The sequence below is a fragment of the Cydia pomonella genome, chromosome 7, assembly GCF_033807575.1.
Source record: "Cydia pomonella isolate Wapato2018A chromosome 7, ilCydPomo1, whole genome shotgun sequence".
Classification (NCBI taxonomy): domain Eukaryota; kingdom Metazoa; phylum Arthropoda; class Insecta; order Lepidoptera; family Tortricidae; genus Cydia; species Cydia pomonella.
Window position 1 is genome coordinate 2,480,463 of NC_084709.1, and position 16,443 is coordinate 2,496,905.

The window sequence follows — 16,443 nt, forward strand, 5'->3', positions numbered from 1 at the left end:
AATTATATTGCTATGGTGATTGCCCTTGATTAAAACGTGTCAAAAATTAATATAAAAACTACAGTGTACCCCCTCTTAAAACATGTATTGTGGTCAGCGTTAGCGTCGAGCGTGCACACTCGGAGGCCTCGGAGTGTTTGCGGCCCGTAAGAGTGGCTCGGAGCGTTTCGAGGTTACGCGTAGTGGGGCAGTGTGCCTGTGTAGCTATTTCTGTATATATTTTTTTACTTTAATTAATATTATGTCATTGTTTCAGGGAACCGAGCGAGAGGCCTCATCGCGTCAGCTTGGATCATAAGCATAGTATTTTCCATCCCACTTCTGATATTGTACGAAATTAAAGAAGTACAAGGTAAGGGTTTTCTTTTCACTACGTTTGTGGCAGTTTATAATAAGAATTTAGGGGGCCTATCTAAGATAACAATCGTTGACAGAAAACACCAAGCAAAACTTAAATAATATATGGAAATAGTCATGTTGTAGTACACGAATTTGAACGCGCTAACGATGTGTCGACGTAGAATCATGACCTCTAAGATGAAAATTACCGATCGATGTCAAATGCTAGGAGCGGATTAGTGCTTGGTTGACTGCATTCAAGCTATTTAACACCTTCCAATATTAATCCTGCGAACTATTGTGACAACGGCGCGGTATCTCTTTCGAAACGCCTGCTGGAGGTCACAGCAGATTCGTTACTTACGAGTTGTCTGTAAAATTTGTTGTTCTTGAATTAAACCGACTCAGGTAACTACGTTGTTTTCGTCTGCGGAGAATAACCCTTCTCTCTTCTTGCTCGCGTTGTCCCGGCATTTTGCCACGGCTCATGGGAGCCTGGGGTCCGCTTGACAACTAATCCCAAGATGTGGATGTGGCGGAGAATAACCCTTATTACGACGTAACTTTTCTTAGCGTCTGTCATCGCGATACATTAGTACATTACGATACAAGTGCGAAAAATAGGAAATTCGAAACGAGTGGCGATAAATTAAAACACGACCGAAGGGAGTGTTTTAAATCGACACGAGTTGCGAATTACCTATTCGCACATGTATCGTACAACGTTTTACAGTACATATGGCCCTTTAAATGTTCGACACAGTAACGTAATATGCTACTTCTCGCACTAGTGCTATAAAGTAGCCCCATATGTACTGTAATATTTATTTTTGTTTGGTGTTTGTCGATGTATAATTGTAATTTTGGATAGCCCCCTTGGTGTTACTAAATTCGGTTTTAACGAGCCTTATCTAATGGATAGATATGGCCACGGTCTTTAATGTCAACCCATTTTAGAGGGAAGTAAGCACATATTCGTCCATACAAAAAGAGTAAATGTTTTTTCATTTCTAAATATTTTCCATTCTCCATGATTTCTTTGTATATTATTGACACAATGAAAAACTAGGTTTATAGGTTTTTTTGTCGAAATTTGTAAAAGAAAAAAAAAAACCATTTGTTTCAAAAAAGCGAAACCTATATTCCTAGAATATATTATGCCGAAGCGATGGATATCTACATCAAAGTAATTTGTTAAGATTTAGTTAGTGAAAACGGTTTTCTCTCGAAATGGGATTTTATAGAAAAAGTACCGTTATTTCGTTAGGATCGCAAAGCTATTCTTCCCTTTTAAGGTTTTAGCTGATTTAGTTGTTCAATTCTTAATGTACCTATGAAATGAAATGTCCGTCTGCTCGTTTGCCTCCTCTAGAAATCTTGACTATTCATTAATGGCTTAGTAACAAAGACGTATATTAATTTTTATAAGAAAACCTAAGTTGCCTTCAGTTTCTCTGATATTATTAAATCTACTTAAAATCAAGTAATCAACTATTTTGATTGAGCTTCTTTGACTATCGTTTATAATTCGTTAAATTTATTTTGCTGGAATGTTTTTGTGAAATTGTTATCTTCATCGAAAACACGCGTTAAAGAAAAAAGAAATGATGTCGCGAAAACACTTATACTTTTCTACCAATTAACTTATTCCAGAGTTGTTCAATCAATCAATCAATCTAATCATTTATTTGTTAGAATACAGTCAAGTGGATGTTATCAAATACATTTCAAAGAACAGTGTATTCAGACATTTCAGCCAACTAACGGGCATACAAATCTTATATTCATAAATAAAATTAATCTAATGTATACTACATTATACTAAATTTAATAACTATGCGGAATATGATCAAAATATTCATTTAAAGAGTAAAAAGCATTTGATGTTATGATATAAGCACGAGTATCTAAGTATGTATTTATCTATAAGTATGTATATCGTCGCTTATAACTAAAAACGTTGTTTAGATTGGGTGATCAGTGTAAGATTAACCCCAGACATTTAAATAATCTAGATCCATGGGGTCTCAGCAAGCAGAAGTTTTTTGCAGAAAACGCGAAGCGTCTGGTTGACGAAACTAGTGACCGGAGAAATGACGGCTTCCTCACACAACGTATTAGCATTGCGATACAACGAGGAAATGCCGTCAGCATCCTTGGAACAATGCTTCAAGGGCCTATTTTAGATTTAAGCTAGTCATTAATTTAGTTTAGTATTTGTACAGTTACTGTATTAGCTTTGTATATATCTAAATATGTTTTGTCTCAAATAAATCAATGTTTATTTATTTACAATTTTTAGGTCAACAACAATGCTGGATAGATCTCGGCTCGTCCGAGAGATGGCAGATCTGGATGACCCTGGTCTCCGTCATGATCTTCGTGTTCCCCGCCCTGGCTATAGCGGCGTGCTACGCCGTCATTGTCATGACTATCTGGACGAAGAGCAAAGCGGTGGTCATGAGTCCCCCCGTCAGCTCGAGAAGGACGAAAACTATGAATAACGGTAAGTAGTAATTTATTCATGTTCCCCGCCCTAGCTATAGTGGCGTGCTACGCCGTCATTGTCATGACTATCTGGACGAAGAGCAAAGCGGTGGTCATGAGTCCCCCCGTCAGCTCGAGAAGGACGAAAACTATGAATAACGGTAAGTAGTAATTTATTCATGTTCCCCGCCCTAGCTATAGTGGCGTGCTACGCCGTCATTGTCATGACTATCTGGACGAAGAACAAAGCGGTCGTCATGAGTCCCCCCGTCAGCTCGAGAAGGACGAAAACTATGAATAACGGTAAGTAGTAATTTATTCATGTTCCCCGCCCTAGCTATAGTGGCGTGCTACGCCGTCATTGTCATGACTATCTGGACGAAGAGCAAAGCGGTGGTCATGAGTCCCCCCGTCAGCTCGAGAAGGACGAATACTATAAAAACGGTAAGTAGTAATTTATTCGTGTTCCCCGCCCTAGCTATAGTGGCGTACTAAGCTGTCATAGTCATGACTATCTGGACGGAGAGCAAAGCCGTCATCATGAGCCCACCCGTCAGCTCTAGGAGGACGAAAACTATGAAAAATGGTATGTGTTAAGATAAAGTAGATGCCATTTACGAAACAAAAAGTGATCAAAGCTAGGATCGAATAAGGCGTCTTCTGCATTTGCGGTGCTGTTGAACAACTATGCAGGCTTCTACTAGGCGCTTTCGGTCTTTCTTCTATGTAAGGACACACAAATCAACATATTTAATTTATAAATGCTTCCTTAGCTAGTTAAATGGTATGTTTTCTTATACAAAATGCTGGTGTTCCCAAATTGAAAATAGCACCAACGTTGATTCGTAGATTGCTAATTTTTCCAAGCCTATAAATATACGTAACCATAGAGAAAAAAAAGTAAGTATAGAGTGCTCACTCCATACATCAGTTTTGGTACCAAGACGATCGAGTAGCGGAATTATCAGTACCGATACTTGACACTAGATGTCTCGGGTGTCGCGACTGACGAAAATTGTATTTCTCAACAATTTACAACTAATATTATAAGCAAAAGGAGTTGAAAATAGTGTTCCGGTTAATCCGGTTCTAATATTATCTGAAAATTGTTGAGCATTAGACTTTTCGTTCGTCGCGACATCTATTGTCAAGTAGTACAGATAATTCCGCTACTCGGTGCTAGATGTCGACTACGAAAGTAATAAGCGTTTTGATACAGTCGCCATCAGATATATCGGATCGGCCAAGGCGCTCACAAATATCTGAACACGCCTCTATTGTCAAGGCGTTAGAGTGCGTGTTCAGATATTTGTGAGTACCTTGGCTGCTCCGATATATCTGATGGCGACTGTACCAAAACGCTTATTACTTTCGTAGTCGAAATCTAGCACCGAGTACTACTGTACCAAAATTGATGTTTGGAGTGACCACTCTATGCTTACTTCTTATTTCTCTATGACGAAACATAATTCAGTTTTTGGTAAAAGCAAATTTGCTTTTGCTTCGTTATTTACCCAATAAAGTCCTAGGATTTTCTTCATAATTTGATAAATAATAGAATTTATAAAGTAATACCGCGAAAATAATAATAACTTTAACTCATTTATGAATACCAACAACCGTCTTCAATGTTACAATTAATTGAAATTACCTAAAATGTTTTAATAATATCACTACGTCTGTTTAAGCCAATGCTTATATTACCTTAGTGCGATCTTCATTTTGTTATATATCACAGATAAAATAACAATTTTATTGCCCAATTTACTGCCCAATCATGCAGCAATTGTACCAATGCCTTACTAAAATGACAGATCGCGACAAATTGGGGCAATAGAACTGTCATTTTCGTCACTAAGCAATAAAATCAGGGTTTAAGACGCCATTTACATTATAATACGTTGCGAAATGTACTTATTTTGGTCTAACTGAATTAATTTAATATTTTCTCGGTTTTCTATTCCTAATTTTTTTCTTTAGATAAGTATTATCATTTTAGAAATCATTTTTCGCAATAGGGAATATTACGCGAACTTCTGCGTAGGGGGCGCCACTACTACAATCCATCAAAATCTGAGGGTCTAACGCGAAACAAGAAAATCGAAATTTCGTTATCTAACCTCTCTATCACTCTTGCATATTCGAGCGATAAGGACGCAGATAACTATATTTAGATTTTCGTGTTCCCCGGTAGGCCCTTTGTAAACAAACCGCCTTGATGTATCAATGTCATATTTTATCATCTGTGAAAACTTGTCAAAAAACAGTTTAAGGCACAGTATGTATAAGTTACTCTCTTCTTCTTCTTCCTCGCGTTGTCCCGGCATTTTGCCACGGCTCATGGGAGCCTGAGGTCCGCTTGACAACTAATCCCAAGATTTGGCGTAGGCACTAGTTTTTACGAAAGCGACTGCCATCTGACCTTCCAACCCAGAGGGGTAAACTAGGCCTTGTTAGGATTAGTCCGGTTTCCCCACGATGTTTTCCTTCACCGAAAAGCGACTGGTAAATATCAAATGATATTTCGTACATAAGTTCCGAAAACTCTTTGGTACGAGCCGGGTTTGAACCCGCGACCTCCGGATTGCAAGTCGCACGCTCTTACCGCTAGGCCACCAGCGCTGCTGTATAAGTTACTCTATGGTTTACTAAAGTGCTAGTCCTGCACTCTGACGACAGAACATTGCAGAAATACTCCCTATTAGATGTTAAGAGCAATTCCTAGCTGAGCAACTTTTCAAATCTCGAATTTTTGAAGCTATGTTTCTGTCGCGCTGCGGTGGCCGGGAGTGCATGCGTGCGATAAGGACAACTGCAGCTCGGACTAAAATTCCCACGCAAAAAACTCAAAAATTGAGGCGTCGCTCCCGACTGTTACCTCTTCCAAAACGCAATCAATCATTATGAAATTTTGGAAACTGCAAGAGGAAGAAATAATCTATGCCGCTATGTTTTGATTTTTTTGCAGACAATTCTATTGAGCCGTTTTTGCGATTTTCGAGGCGCTGTAAGTTTCTTCAAAATAAAAAAAAAGCAAAACATAGCGGCACAGATATTGATGATATTGATCTTATTTCAAAAAATCATTGCTCTAGGTAAAAAATCCAGGGAGGAAACAGTCGAGAGCGCTTCTACGCGAAAGTCGCAACTAGGAATTCCTCTTAATATTACAGCAGCTTTGCCCCTTAGTTTGATTTTTTCCGAAAATTTTGTTATTTTTGGAATTAGGGTCTTTTGAATAAATGTATGGAATTTGTGTTTTGCTCCTATTAAATAAATAAATAAATAAATAAATAAATAAATATTATAGGACATTATTACCCAAATTGACTAAGTCCCACAGTAAGCTCAATAAGGCTTGTGTTGAGGGTACTAAGACAACGATATATATAATATATAAATATTTACAAATACTTAAATACATAGAAAACACCCATGACTCAGGAACAAATATCCATGCTCATCACACGAATAAATGCCCTTACCAGGATTTGAACCCGGGACCATCAGCTTCGTAGGCAGGGTCACTACCCACTAGGCCAAACCGGTCATCAAAACTCTATTAACTCTTATAATTATTTAAAATGGTCATTCGCTGCCCTTAACTAACTGTACAACCAGACAGGCGACTAACCAGATCATCCGTCCATCTGATCTGCGGCCTTCTCACGTTCGTGGTCGCCACTCGAGAACCTTTCTGCCCCATCGGCCATCGGTTCTGCGAGCAATGTGGCCCGCCCACTGCCACATTTGTGGCAATTTTCTGAGCTATGCCGACAACTTTAGTTCCGTCCGAATGACCGTTCGTTGTGGAGATCCTTGGGGGAAGCCTTTGTCTAGCAGTCGACTTCTTTTGCTTGAAATGATGATGGTTATTATTTAGAATAAAATAAAATAAAATAAAATATGATATGAGTTGTATTTTCCTTGTAACACTTCTTCTTTGGTACGTAGCAAATATATATTTTTAATAGATCAAAAGATTGTATGACCTTTTTATTCAATAACACTAAATCAACAATTCCAACATTAAACTCTTTCTAAAGCTCATTGTCATAAAACTATCATCGCTGTTTATTAACACGAAATATCTATGGTACATTGGGGTTATTACGATGGGTTATAGGCGAGAATAATGTTTGCCATTGATCTTAAAGCTTTTACAATATTTAAGTTCCTTAATTTAAGTAGCTTCTTGTATTATTATTTTTTTCAAAGTAGTTAAGTTACTGTGGTGATAAATACATCTTTTTAGATATTGGGTGAAACAATTACACCTGCCAATTACACATCCTGATTTTTTTAGGTTTGTTAAGTTTAATTCTCTACAATCACTAATTGTGTACTTATAATTTATAATAAAGTGAATAATTTAAACTTAATTAATATTGCCCTTTTCTGTCTGAAACACAGTTCCTAGAATCCTAGTTCAGACATTTGTAAATCACTTTTCTCTAATAACAATCTGAGGTCTTTAAGCGCTACAATACATTTTCAATAAATTATTATTATTTGTATCCATGGTCCTTAACCGTTGTGACAACAACACTAATTATAAAGAAAATACATTTTCACACTCTTGAGTGATATGATTCATATAAATTTTTTACATTTCATTAATTTCATTTCATTTATTTCTTGCTTTGGGTGTATACAAACGGTCTTATGTATTAATCATTACATGTCTCAACACAACCCGGTGAGGGTATTGCAATACATTGAAGAGCTAAGTAATAACATTTAATATTGAAAATTAATAAGTTCGTTATTCGAATACAATTTAAATGATGTTAAAAATATAATTTATATATTACTTAGATAAGGTTAGCTATACATAGTAGGAGCATTCCACGGGCTGTCCCGTATGGACGCATTTTATTTCATGTATTCCGACTTTTTTTCGGCGTTTAAAGCAGGCGCTTATTTTTCTGTGCATATTTTTAACCATTAGCTATAGAAAAGCAAACTCTTGTACCTGAAAATTATCAGAAAATTCGCGTTTGTACAGGATAACGACACTCTAATGACATGACAATGACATTCAGTTTGACACATGTCACGGAAAAAGCAAAGAGTTTCGGCATTTGAGGTAAGTATTAAAATTTTTGTGTGCCCATGCATATCGTAAATAATTTAAGACTTTTTGCTTTAATGATTTAAAAAAAAATAACGGTACTCCCAATTTGCTGAAAGCGTAGAGCTGATCCAGTGCTCAAGTCTCCTGAATCAGTATCCATAAATTTTAACGCTGATTCGATCCCAGCCCAGGTCATTTGAGGCTTTGGTTATTTTGTATCAGTCAAGGCATTATACTACGTCGGTGGCAGACTTACAGCCCGCATGATGGTAAACAGTCTCCGTAACCTATGGACGCCTGCAACTCCAGAGATGTCACATGCTCGTTGCAGATCCTAACACTCCGCCCCCTTGTTGAGCTCTGGCAACCCTACTCATCGGCAGGAATACAATACTATGAGTAGGGTCTAGTCTTATTTGGACATCAATATCAGTATGGACAAAGTGCCAAGAAAACGACCTTATCGCCTATACATTAAGGTAGTGTGTACATATTTTGGACACGTTGTCCGTTGTTGTGTCGTTATTCATGGTGTGTTGTATATTTTGACTGAACTTTCACTTACGACATCTATTTCAGATGGGTAGTGGTTTTTTGTTAAGAAAATTCACGTATATTTAATTTCTCTAAAATCATAATTATCCTGTTGACGCAATAACCTCAATTCACCTTATCTCAAAAGATAAATTGCATTATCTCCAGCACTCAAAGAAAATAGGATAAGTATATCAGATAATGAACTTTGAGAAAATTATTACAAAATGGGTTTAGCGGAAAGAAAAAAATGGAGTACGTACTTTTTTCCTTAAGGAAAATAAATGTAATTACTGATTCAACAAAACTTTGGGTTTCCTGTCGGTAAATAGGGCTTTTGAGAATATTTAGCGACAACAAGGTTTTTGGTATAATTACAGAGTTACGGTCGGATCTTTTTTTTTTTACATTATATCATTTCTTGTTAATCTAATGCCTATTTCATATTAGCTACAAGCTAAATTTTCGGCCCCATTCGAAGAATGAGATACGATAACGATAAGTTCTGGCTTAGATAAGTTCTCATTTAGATGTCGTTATTTTGTCGTATAATAGACAGAAACAGCTCGATTCGGGTAACCAGTGTCACTTTGACGTTAGAAATATCGTAGATAGATCTTACTGGGATCACAGCGGAATCGAAATACCTAAACGTTAATTTTGATATGTCGTTTAGCTATCGATCTTTAAGATCTTTCCAAGATCTTAAACGTGTCTTAATCAATCTTCGAATCGGGCCGTCTGTTACTTGTATTTTTTTCAGACAGTCCTTGGGAGAAATATTTTAATTTATACACCTATTTAATATACCTTCGTTAAGAAGGAATTAATATTGAAAGCAAGTGACTAGATATTTTACCTCTGACTCAAACAATATCAAATCATTTCCGCGTAAGACAGGTTTACTTAGTAGTAGGGCTCAGGACACTATACCTAGGCTATCTAACAATAGAATGCTCCTAAAAATTTAATACTCTTCTACATGTAATATGCATTTTTCATTTGAAATCGCGAAGCGTCTGGTTGTCGTAACTGAGGGCTTACTGCGAACCACGTTCGACGTGTTGCCTTGTCACACTTACGTACGAATTTACAAGTGCGACAGAGAGGTAGCACGTCGAACGTGGTTCGCGGTAGGCCCTCTGGTGGCCGAAGAGCTGGCGGCTTCCTCGCACAACGTAGCAGTATTACGATACAATGAGGAAATGCCACCAGCATCCTTGGTAATACAATGCCTTTTTTTATTATTTAAGGGCCAATTTTAGATATAAGCTAGTTACAGTAATCCTCTGGATATATCCATTAGGTACATATTGTTATAATAAATAAAATGTTTTAATATCAAAAATATTTACATGTTTAGCCGTTTTTTATAATTTAAAAAACATGTTTAAATCTGTTGGGCTAAGATGGTAAGATTCTTTATCATTTGTCACCGCATGGTTACGTTCTAGCAAGTATGTAAGCGCGAAAGTGACGGGCATAGTGACAAGTGATAAAAATAGAACCGTGCCACCGCTGTAACGGTATCATGGTCGCATTTTTATCACCTGTCATGTCATGCGTCACTTTCCCACTAACATACATGTTAGAACGTGACAGGCATGGTGACAAATGATAAAGAGCCGACCATCTTAGCCCTACTGAACATAATTTACTTATACCAAGGACGATGTTTCGTTGCGCAATGTTTTGACGACCGGTTTGGCCTAGTGGGTAGTGACCCTGCCTATGAAGCTGATGGTCCCGGGTTCAAATCCTGGTAAGGGCATGTATTTGTGTGATGAGCATGGATATTTGTTCCTGAGTCATGGGTGTTTTCCACGTATTTAAGTATTTATAAATATTTATATATTTTATATATCGTTGTCTTAGTACCCTCAACACAATCCTTATTGAGCTTACTGTGGGACTTAGTCAATTTGTGTAATAATAAATAAATAATAATAAATAAATAAATATTACAGGACATTATTACACAAATTGACTAAGTCCCACAGTAAGCTCAATAAGGCTTGTGTTGAGAGTACTTAGACAACGACATATATAATATATAAATATTTATAAATACTTAAATACATAGAAAACACCCATGACTCAGGAACAAATATCCATGCTCATCACACGAATACATGCCCTTACCAGGATTTGAACCCGGGACCATCAGCTTCGTAGGCAGGGTCACTGTCCACTAGGCCAAGCCGGTCGTCAAATAACATAAAAAAAAAATGTCTTATAACATAAAAAAAAATTACAATTATTATTGTCAACTAAGTGCCTTGTATTTCCAGGGCACGTGGAAGGTGATCCAGACTCCAGGCGCGCCAGCTCACGTGGCCTCATTCCCAGAGCCAAGATTAAAAGCGTTAAGATGACGTTTGTCATCGTATTCGGTAAGGATCTTGTTTCGTTCTGAAACAATTGTTAAATATATACACCGTGTTTTTATATAATTCCGTTAATTCTGGGGTAAGGGTAAGTACGTTTAAGAAAACTATTTTTTTTTAATTCTTTTTATTCGTATAAAAAGTAATTTAATGTTGTATATCGCGTTGTTGTAACACGGGCATACAATTAATTCAACCATTAAATTGCAAACAGTGACATATCAATATCATTATTTTCAGAGGTTGTGCAATAAAGAGGATTTGTATTGTATTGTATTGTATCAATGTCATTTCGAACATCGATCGTCCGAGATAGTACTTACGTTTAGTAGCAATTATATACACTCGTACTAAACACTAATCAATATGTAAGCAAGCCCTAAGGCAAGTATATACGCTCGTAAGGGCTTTATAAGATAAAAATAAAAATATTTTTTTGAGAAAGTTACCTAATTTAAGCTCAAAAATGCATCCTTGAAATTAACGGAAATAAAAAAAAATCATGGGCCAAAAGTTACTTAATTGAAATTGAAATTGAAAATCATTTTATTTCGAGCTAAAAAACTCATACTCACCTAATAAAGATTTGCATTTGATTACATTATACTGCATGATCCCGAATATTAAAAATATATAAAGATGCCCATTCTGAACAGGCCGCGTAGCCAACGTTACAATCGTTAACGCTCCGTAGCGTATCGTAGTCATCTCTTTATCACTCTTCTATATTAGTGCGAATGTGACAGTTGCGTTTCGTTCGCCACGGAGCGTGAACGATAGGCACGTTGGTTACGCGGGCAGGATTTCGCAAGGGACCAATATGAAAATCGTGAAAATGCCACGTCCCATCCGTTTCGTATCCTAAGGGCCAGTAAAGACGGACTGCAACCCGACTGCAATTTGTATGCGAACTGCACGCCGACTGCATGCCAACGGCATCACCCCAACAGTATTTTTACACTTCATAACATACATCTCGGTCATTGACAAGCAGGCCGATACATCGTTAATACGGTCGGACATTGAAGCAACAGCAAACCCAATAAAATGTCTACTATGGCATAAACATTTTATTGGGACTTTTTTTATTTATTTATTAGTTTTAGGTGTAATAACAAAATCATTGTGTGTATTGCATGTTGGATCTATTGAGATGAAAAAATTCTCTTTAGATCCATTTTGATAATAGTATAATTTAATGTATCTAATGATATAAAGAATTTTCCCTATAGATCCAGTTTTAACTGTCAACATAAATATTTGGATCTAACAAGAAAAACATTTCTCACTAGATCCATTTTGGATCTATGGACTGGATCTATCGAGAATGAAGGATCATAGGCTTTGTCTTTTCCTTGAAGAACTCTTTACTAAGAAACCAAGAAAAACATTATTCTATTCAGATACTTTTTAATGTTATCTTGTTTCACCCATGACATTTTAAGTGCTTCCTTTTGATTTTTAACGAGTTACGTCTGTTTTTAAAGTTTGCCAATTGGTTTTTTATAGTTTCCTGTGGTTTAGCGGTCGAAAAGTGGCAGCAGTGGCATTTAATATTTATGAAATATTATTAGTTTTAGTATAAATGGAATTAGCGTCGATAATTCGATATTTATGATTATGACCAAAGTTTCAAGTTCTTCTTTTTAGGGTTCCGTAGCTAAATGGCAAAAAACGGAACCCTTATAGATTCGTCATGTCCGTCTGTCTGTCCGATTATGTCACCGCCACTTTTTTCCGAAACTATAAGAGCTATATAGTTCAAAATTGGTAAGTAGATGTATTCTATGAATCGCATTAGGATTTTTATACAAAAATAGAAAAAAAACAATAAATTTTGGGGGTTCCCCATACTTAGAACTGAAACTCAAAAAATCTATTTTCATAAAACCCATACGTGTGGGGTATGGATAGGTCTTCCAAAATGATATTTAGGTTTCTAACATCATTTTTTTCTAAACTGAATAGTTTGCGCGAGAGACACTTCCAAAGTGGTAAAATGTGTCCCCCCCCCCCCCCCCCCGTAACTTCTAAAATAACAGAATGAAAAATCTAAAAAAAATATATGATATACATTGCCATGCAAACTTCCGCCGAAAATTGGTTTGAACGAGATGTAGTAAGTAGTTTTTTTTTTTTAATACGTCATAAAATTAAAAAAATATATTTTTTTCGTCAAACCCATACGTGTGGGGTTGGAGCCGGCGTAGCTTTATTTGACATTCATAAGCGTATATGCATACTAGAAAAAAAAAAAACACTAAATCACACAGATAATTTATTTCAGTATTCGTCCTCTGCTGGCTCCCGTACATCGGCTTCGACCTGCTGCAGGTGTACCACTTCATCCCGCAGACGCAGACCAGCATGGCCATAGCCACGCTGATCCAGAGCTTGGCACCGCTAAACTCAGCTGCTAACCCTCTGATTTGCTGCATGTTTTCGCCACACATCTATATGAGTCTTAGGTAAGCTATAGTTGGAGCTATTTATTCCCCGACATAGCCATAGACACTTTGATACAGAGCTTGGCACCGCTAAACTCGGCTACTAACCCTCTGATTTGCTGCATGTTTTCGCCGCACTTCTATATGAGCCTTAGGTAAGCTATAGTTGGAGCTATTTATTCCCCGACATAGCCATAGACACTTTGATACAGAGCTTGGCACCGCTAAACTCGGCTACTAACCCTCTCATTTGCTGCATGTTTTCGCCGCACTTCTATATGAGCCTTAGGTAAGCTAAAGTTGGACCTATTTATTCTCCGACATAGCCATAGACAGTCTGAACCAGAGCATGGCGCCGCTAAACTCGGCTGCTAACCGGCCGATTTGCTGCTTATTTTCGCCTCACATCTATATGCGTCTTAGGTAAGTAGTCTGCTTGTTTTCCCCTCACATCTATATGAGTCTTAGGTAAGCAATCTGCTTGTTTTCGCCTCACATCTATATGTCTTAGGTAAGTAGTTGGACCTATTTGTCCTCTTTCAGATACCAGCATGTCCATAGCCACGCTGATACAGAACTTTGTGATACTTAATTCACGTGATAATCCGCTGATTTTCTGCATATTTTCTCCTTACATCTATTTTAGCTATACATAGTTAGACCTTTACCTGCCTCAGCGGTGGCAGCATGGTTCCATTTTTATCACCTGTCACTATGCCCGTCACTTTCGCGCTTACATACTTGTTAGAACGTGACAGGGATAGTGACAAGTGATAAAAATGCGACCGTGCTACGGCCGCAGGTCTAAAATATAGAAACGAGCTTGTGTCAAAAAAAACTGATATTTTCATGCGATAGCTTTTTATACTATTCTTTTGGTTTCTACAAAAACCTTTTCAACATTTTGTAAGGAAATTAATAAGCGTTTAAAAAGAAAATTTAACCATTATTGCAATTCTACATATTTTTTTACAATTATCAAGCATATTTTTTGTTATCGGCACATTCCTGCTCATTTTTTTTATTTCTTTGCTAAGTAGCGGTTTCGTAATACAAACCATTTTATTAACGTGCCAATCTATAAACATTTTCCGCCATTTATACCTGTGACTAAAATACTCTCCATTTCCTGTACGTTGTCGTAGAAAGAGGAAATTTCATTAGAAATCGAGTCTTACACGTGACTGACTAAAAATCCTTGGAAGTAAAGAAAGCGAATAAGTAATAGTGGTGTTTATGTGTTATGGTTTAAGGTTTGAAATTGAACAGTGAAATTGGTAATTTCCTTGATGTTAACAATCTGTATTGTAATTACATTAATTTGTGTATTACCAATTCGCTTTGTGCCCTCTTGATTTAATTTTGTGTAGTGTTTGAGGGTGTGTTCCTAAATTGGTAAATTACAATTAATAGTATTTAATGAGCTATATTGTAGCCATATTATATTAGTAAATACATTATGATTAAAATATAGTTCGAAACTGTATCAAAATTCAACACACAATTTAACTTTACAAAACAGTGGTTAAAATGGTGGATTTTATTATTTAGTGTAAAATGTGCCTATGCCATCCGAAAAAGGTTAATAAATGAATCGAAATATTATGTACTTATTGAATATTTATGTAAATTATGACACATATAAGAACACTTGTATCACATTTATTCCCGTCGTAAATAAGCGTCATTCGCTAGTGTTTTGGTTTCTTTCCGCACATGTATCAGAAACAATAACAATATTTCCAGACGAGTGCCCCCGTACCGATGGCTGTGGTGCAGCCGCCGCCGGCGCCGACGCGGACGCGGCACGTTGCGATCACGTTCCGACTCCACGGCCAACTCGGACCTGCTCAGCCATTCGACGCATGCGAAGAGATCGCAGTCTGTTGCTATGGTAAATATATATACCTATATCGATATCAAGAATTCGGAAGAGTAATCTGATAGCTGTTGGAAAAAATATTTTTTGACTTAGGCATAAAAATGTCAATAAAAAGGTAACTAGGTAATGGTGCATCCACACCTAATGCGGTGTGTACATTAGGTAAGATAGGTTGCTCGACGTTGCTCCATTAAAGTTAATGGCAGTGTGGATGCAAGTTAAAACAAACATTGTCATTAAAATAATATGATTATCACGATAACGCGGTAATCTCATGAAACAGTCCCGCAACTGTCACTGTGTAGTCTTACTTATTCTAGTTATGAATGTACAACAACTTGTTGATTTATTGTCATAATAATTTGACGTTTCAGTCGCTGAACCGTACGCGCAGCAGCAGCGTGTCCCGCGCGATCCACAGCGACCGACGCACGCAACTTCTTGTACTGACGTCCGTGCGCGACTGACAACTAACCGATACGGACGACGTCATGTTGTAGATTATATTACAATAGAGCAAGCTGCATCAGTGTCAGTGTGTAATTAAACCAGAAACCTCACTTTTGACACGGACAAATTATATCCTTAACAAATACAGATTCAATTCATAACCTTTTATTACAATCAAAATACGCCTCATGGACATCTTCAAGCTGTAGATAACATTACATGAGTCTATGCTAACTACACCGTATTCAGAAGTAGCGTGTCACGACTCACGAATATCGTCCGACATACTGCGACTGACGTCCGTGCGCGACTGACCGACACTGACGACTCGACTTCATGCTGTAAATAAGATTTTTACTTAATTTATTTTTAAAACATTTAATAATAGACAAAAAAAATATGCACTTTGGCTTTTCCATCCTGAATATCTCATTTTAATGCTTGAACATGTAACCTTTTTGTACTTGAAGTCGTTATTTTCAAAAAGGTAAGTATTTTTTAGACTAACAATGAATTATACTTAATGAAAAGGACATGAATGTACAATGTTATAGTACAAGAAGCATATAACGCTCTTTATTTATTTTTGTGAATAATGATAGTAAAAGAATATATATGTTAGAGAAGGTTAAAAATAAAAACAAAATTTAGATAGAATCATAATAAAATGGAAAAACTGTTTATATTATGTATGTACTGCTGTTTACCTCATCTTAATTTTCTGTATTCATTGTATTGTTTTCTGTATTGAAGTGTGCAATAAAAAGTAGGTATTTGTATTGTATTGTACTTTTGTGCCTATGGCAGCGGTCAGGCAATTATTTACGATTCGAAATAAAA

General features: G+C 36.8%; 1 protein-coding gene across 1 annotated transcript in view; it reads left to right on the top strand.

Moving 5' to 3' along the window:
- Positions 1-16,051, top strand: part of LOC133519612 (cardioacceleratory peptide receptor-like) — an 84,038-nt gene extending 67,987 nt beyond the window's left edge. Inside the window, exons 5-10 of the mRNA XM_061853648.1 lie at positions 257-352; positions 2,642-2,845; positions 10,729-10,830; positions 13,112-13,292; positions 15,018-15,165; positions 15,528-16,051. Of these exons, the coding sequence (XP_061709632.1) occupies positions 257-352; positions 2,642-2,845; positions 10,729-10,830; positions 13,112-13,292; positions 15,018-15,165; positions 15,528-15,620 (824 nt within the window). The 3' untranslated portion in view covers positions 15,621-16,051. The remainder of the gene's footprint in view (positions 1-256; positions 353-2,641; positions 2,846-10,728; positions 10,831-13,111; positions 13,293-15,017; positions 15,166-15,527) is intronic.
- Positions 16,052-16,443: the final 392 nt, after the last annotated feature.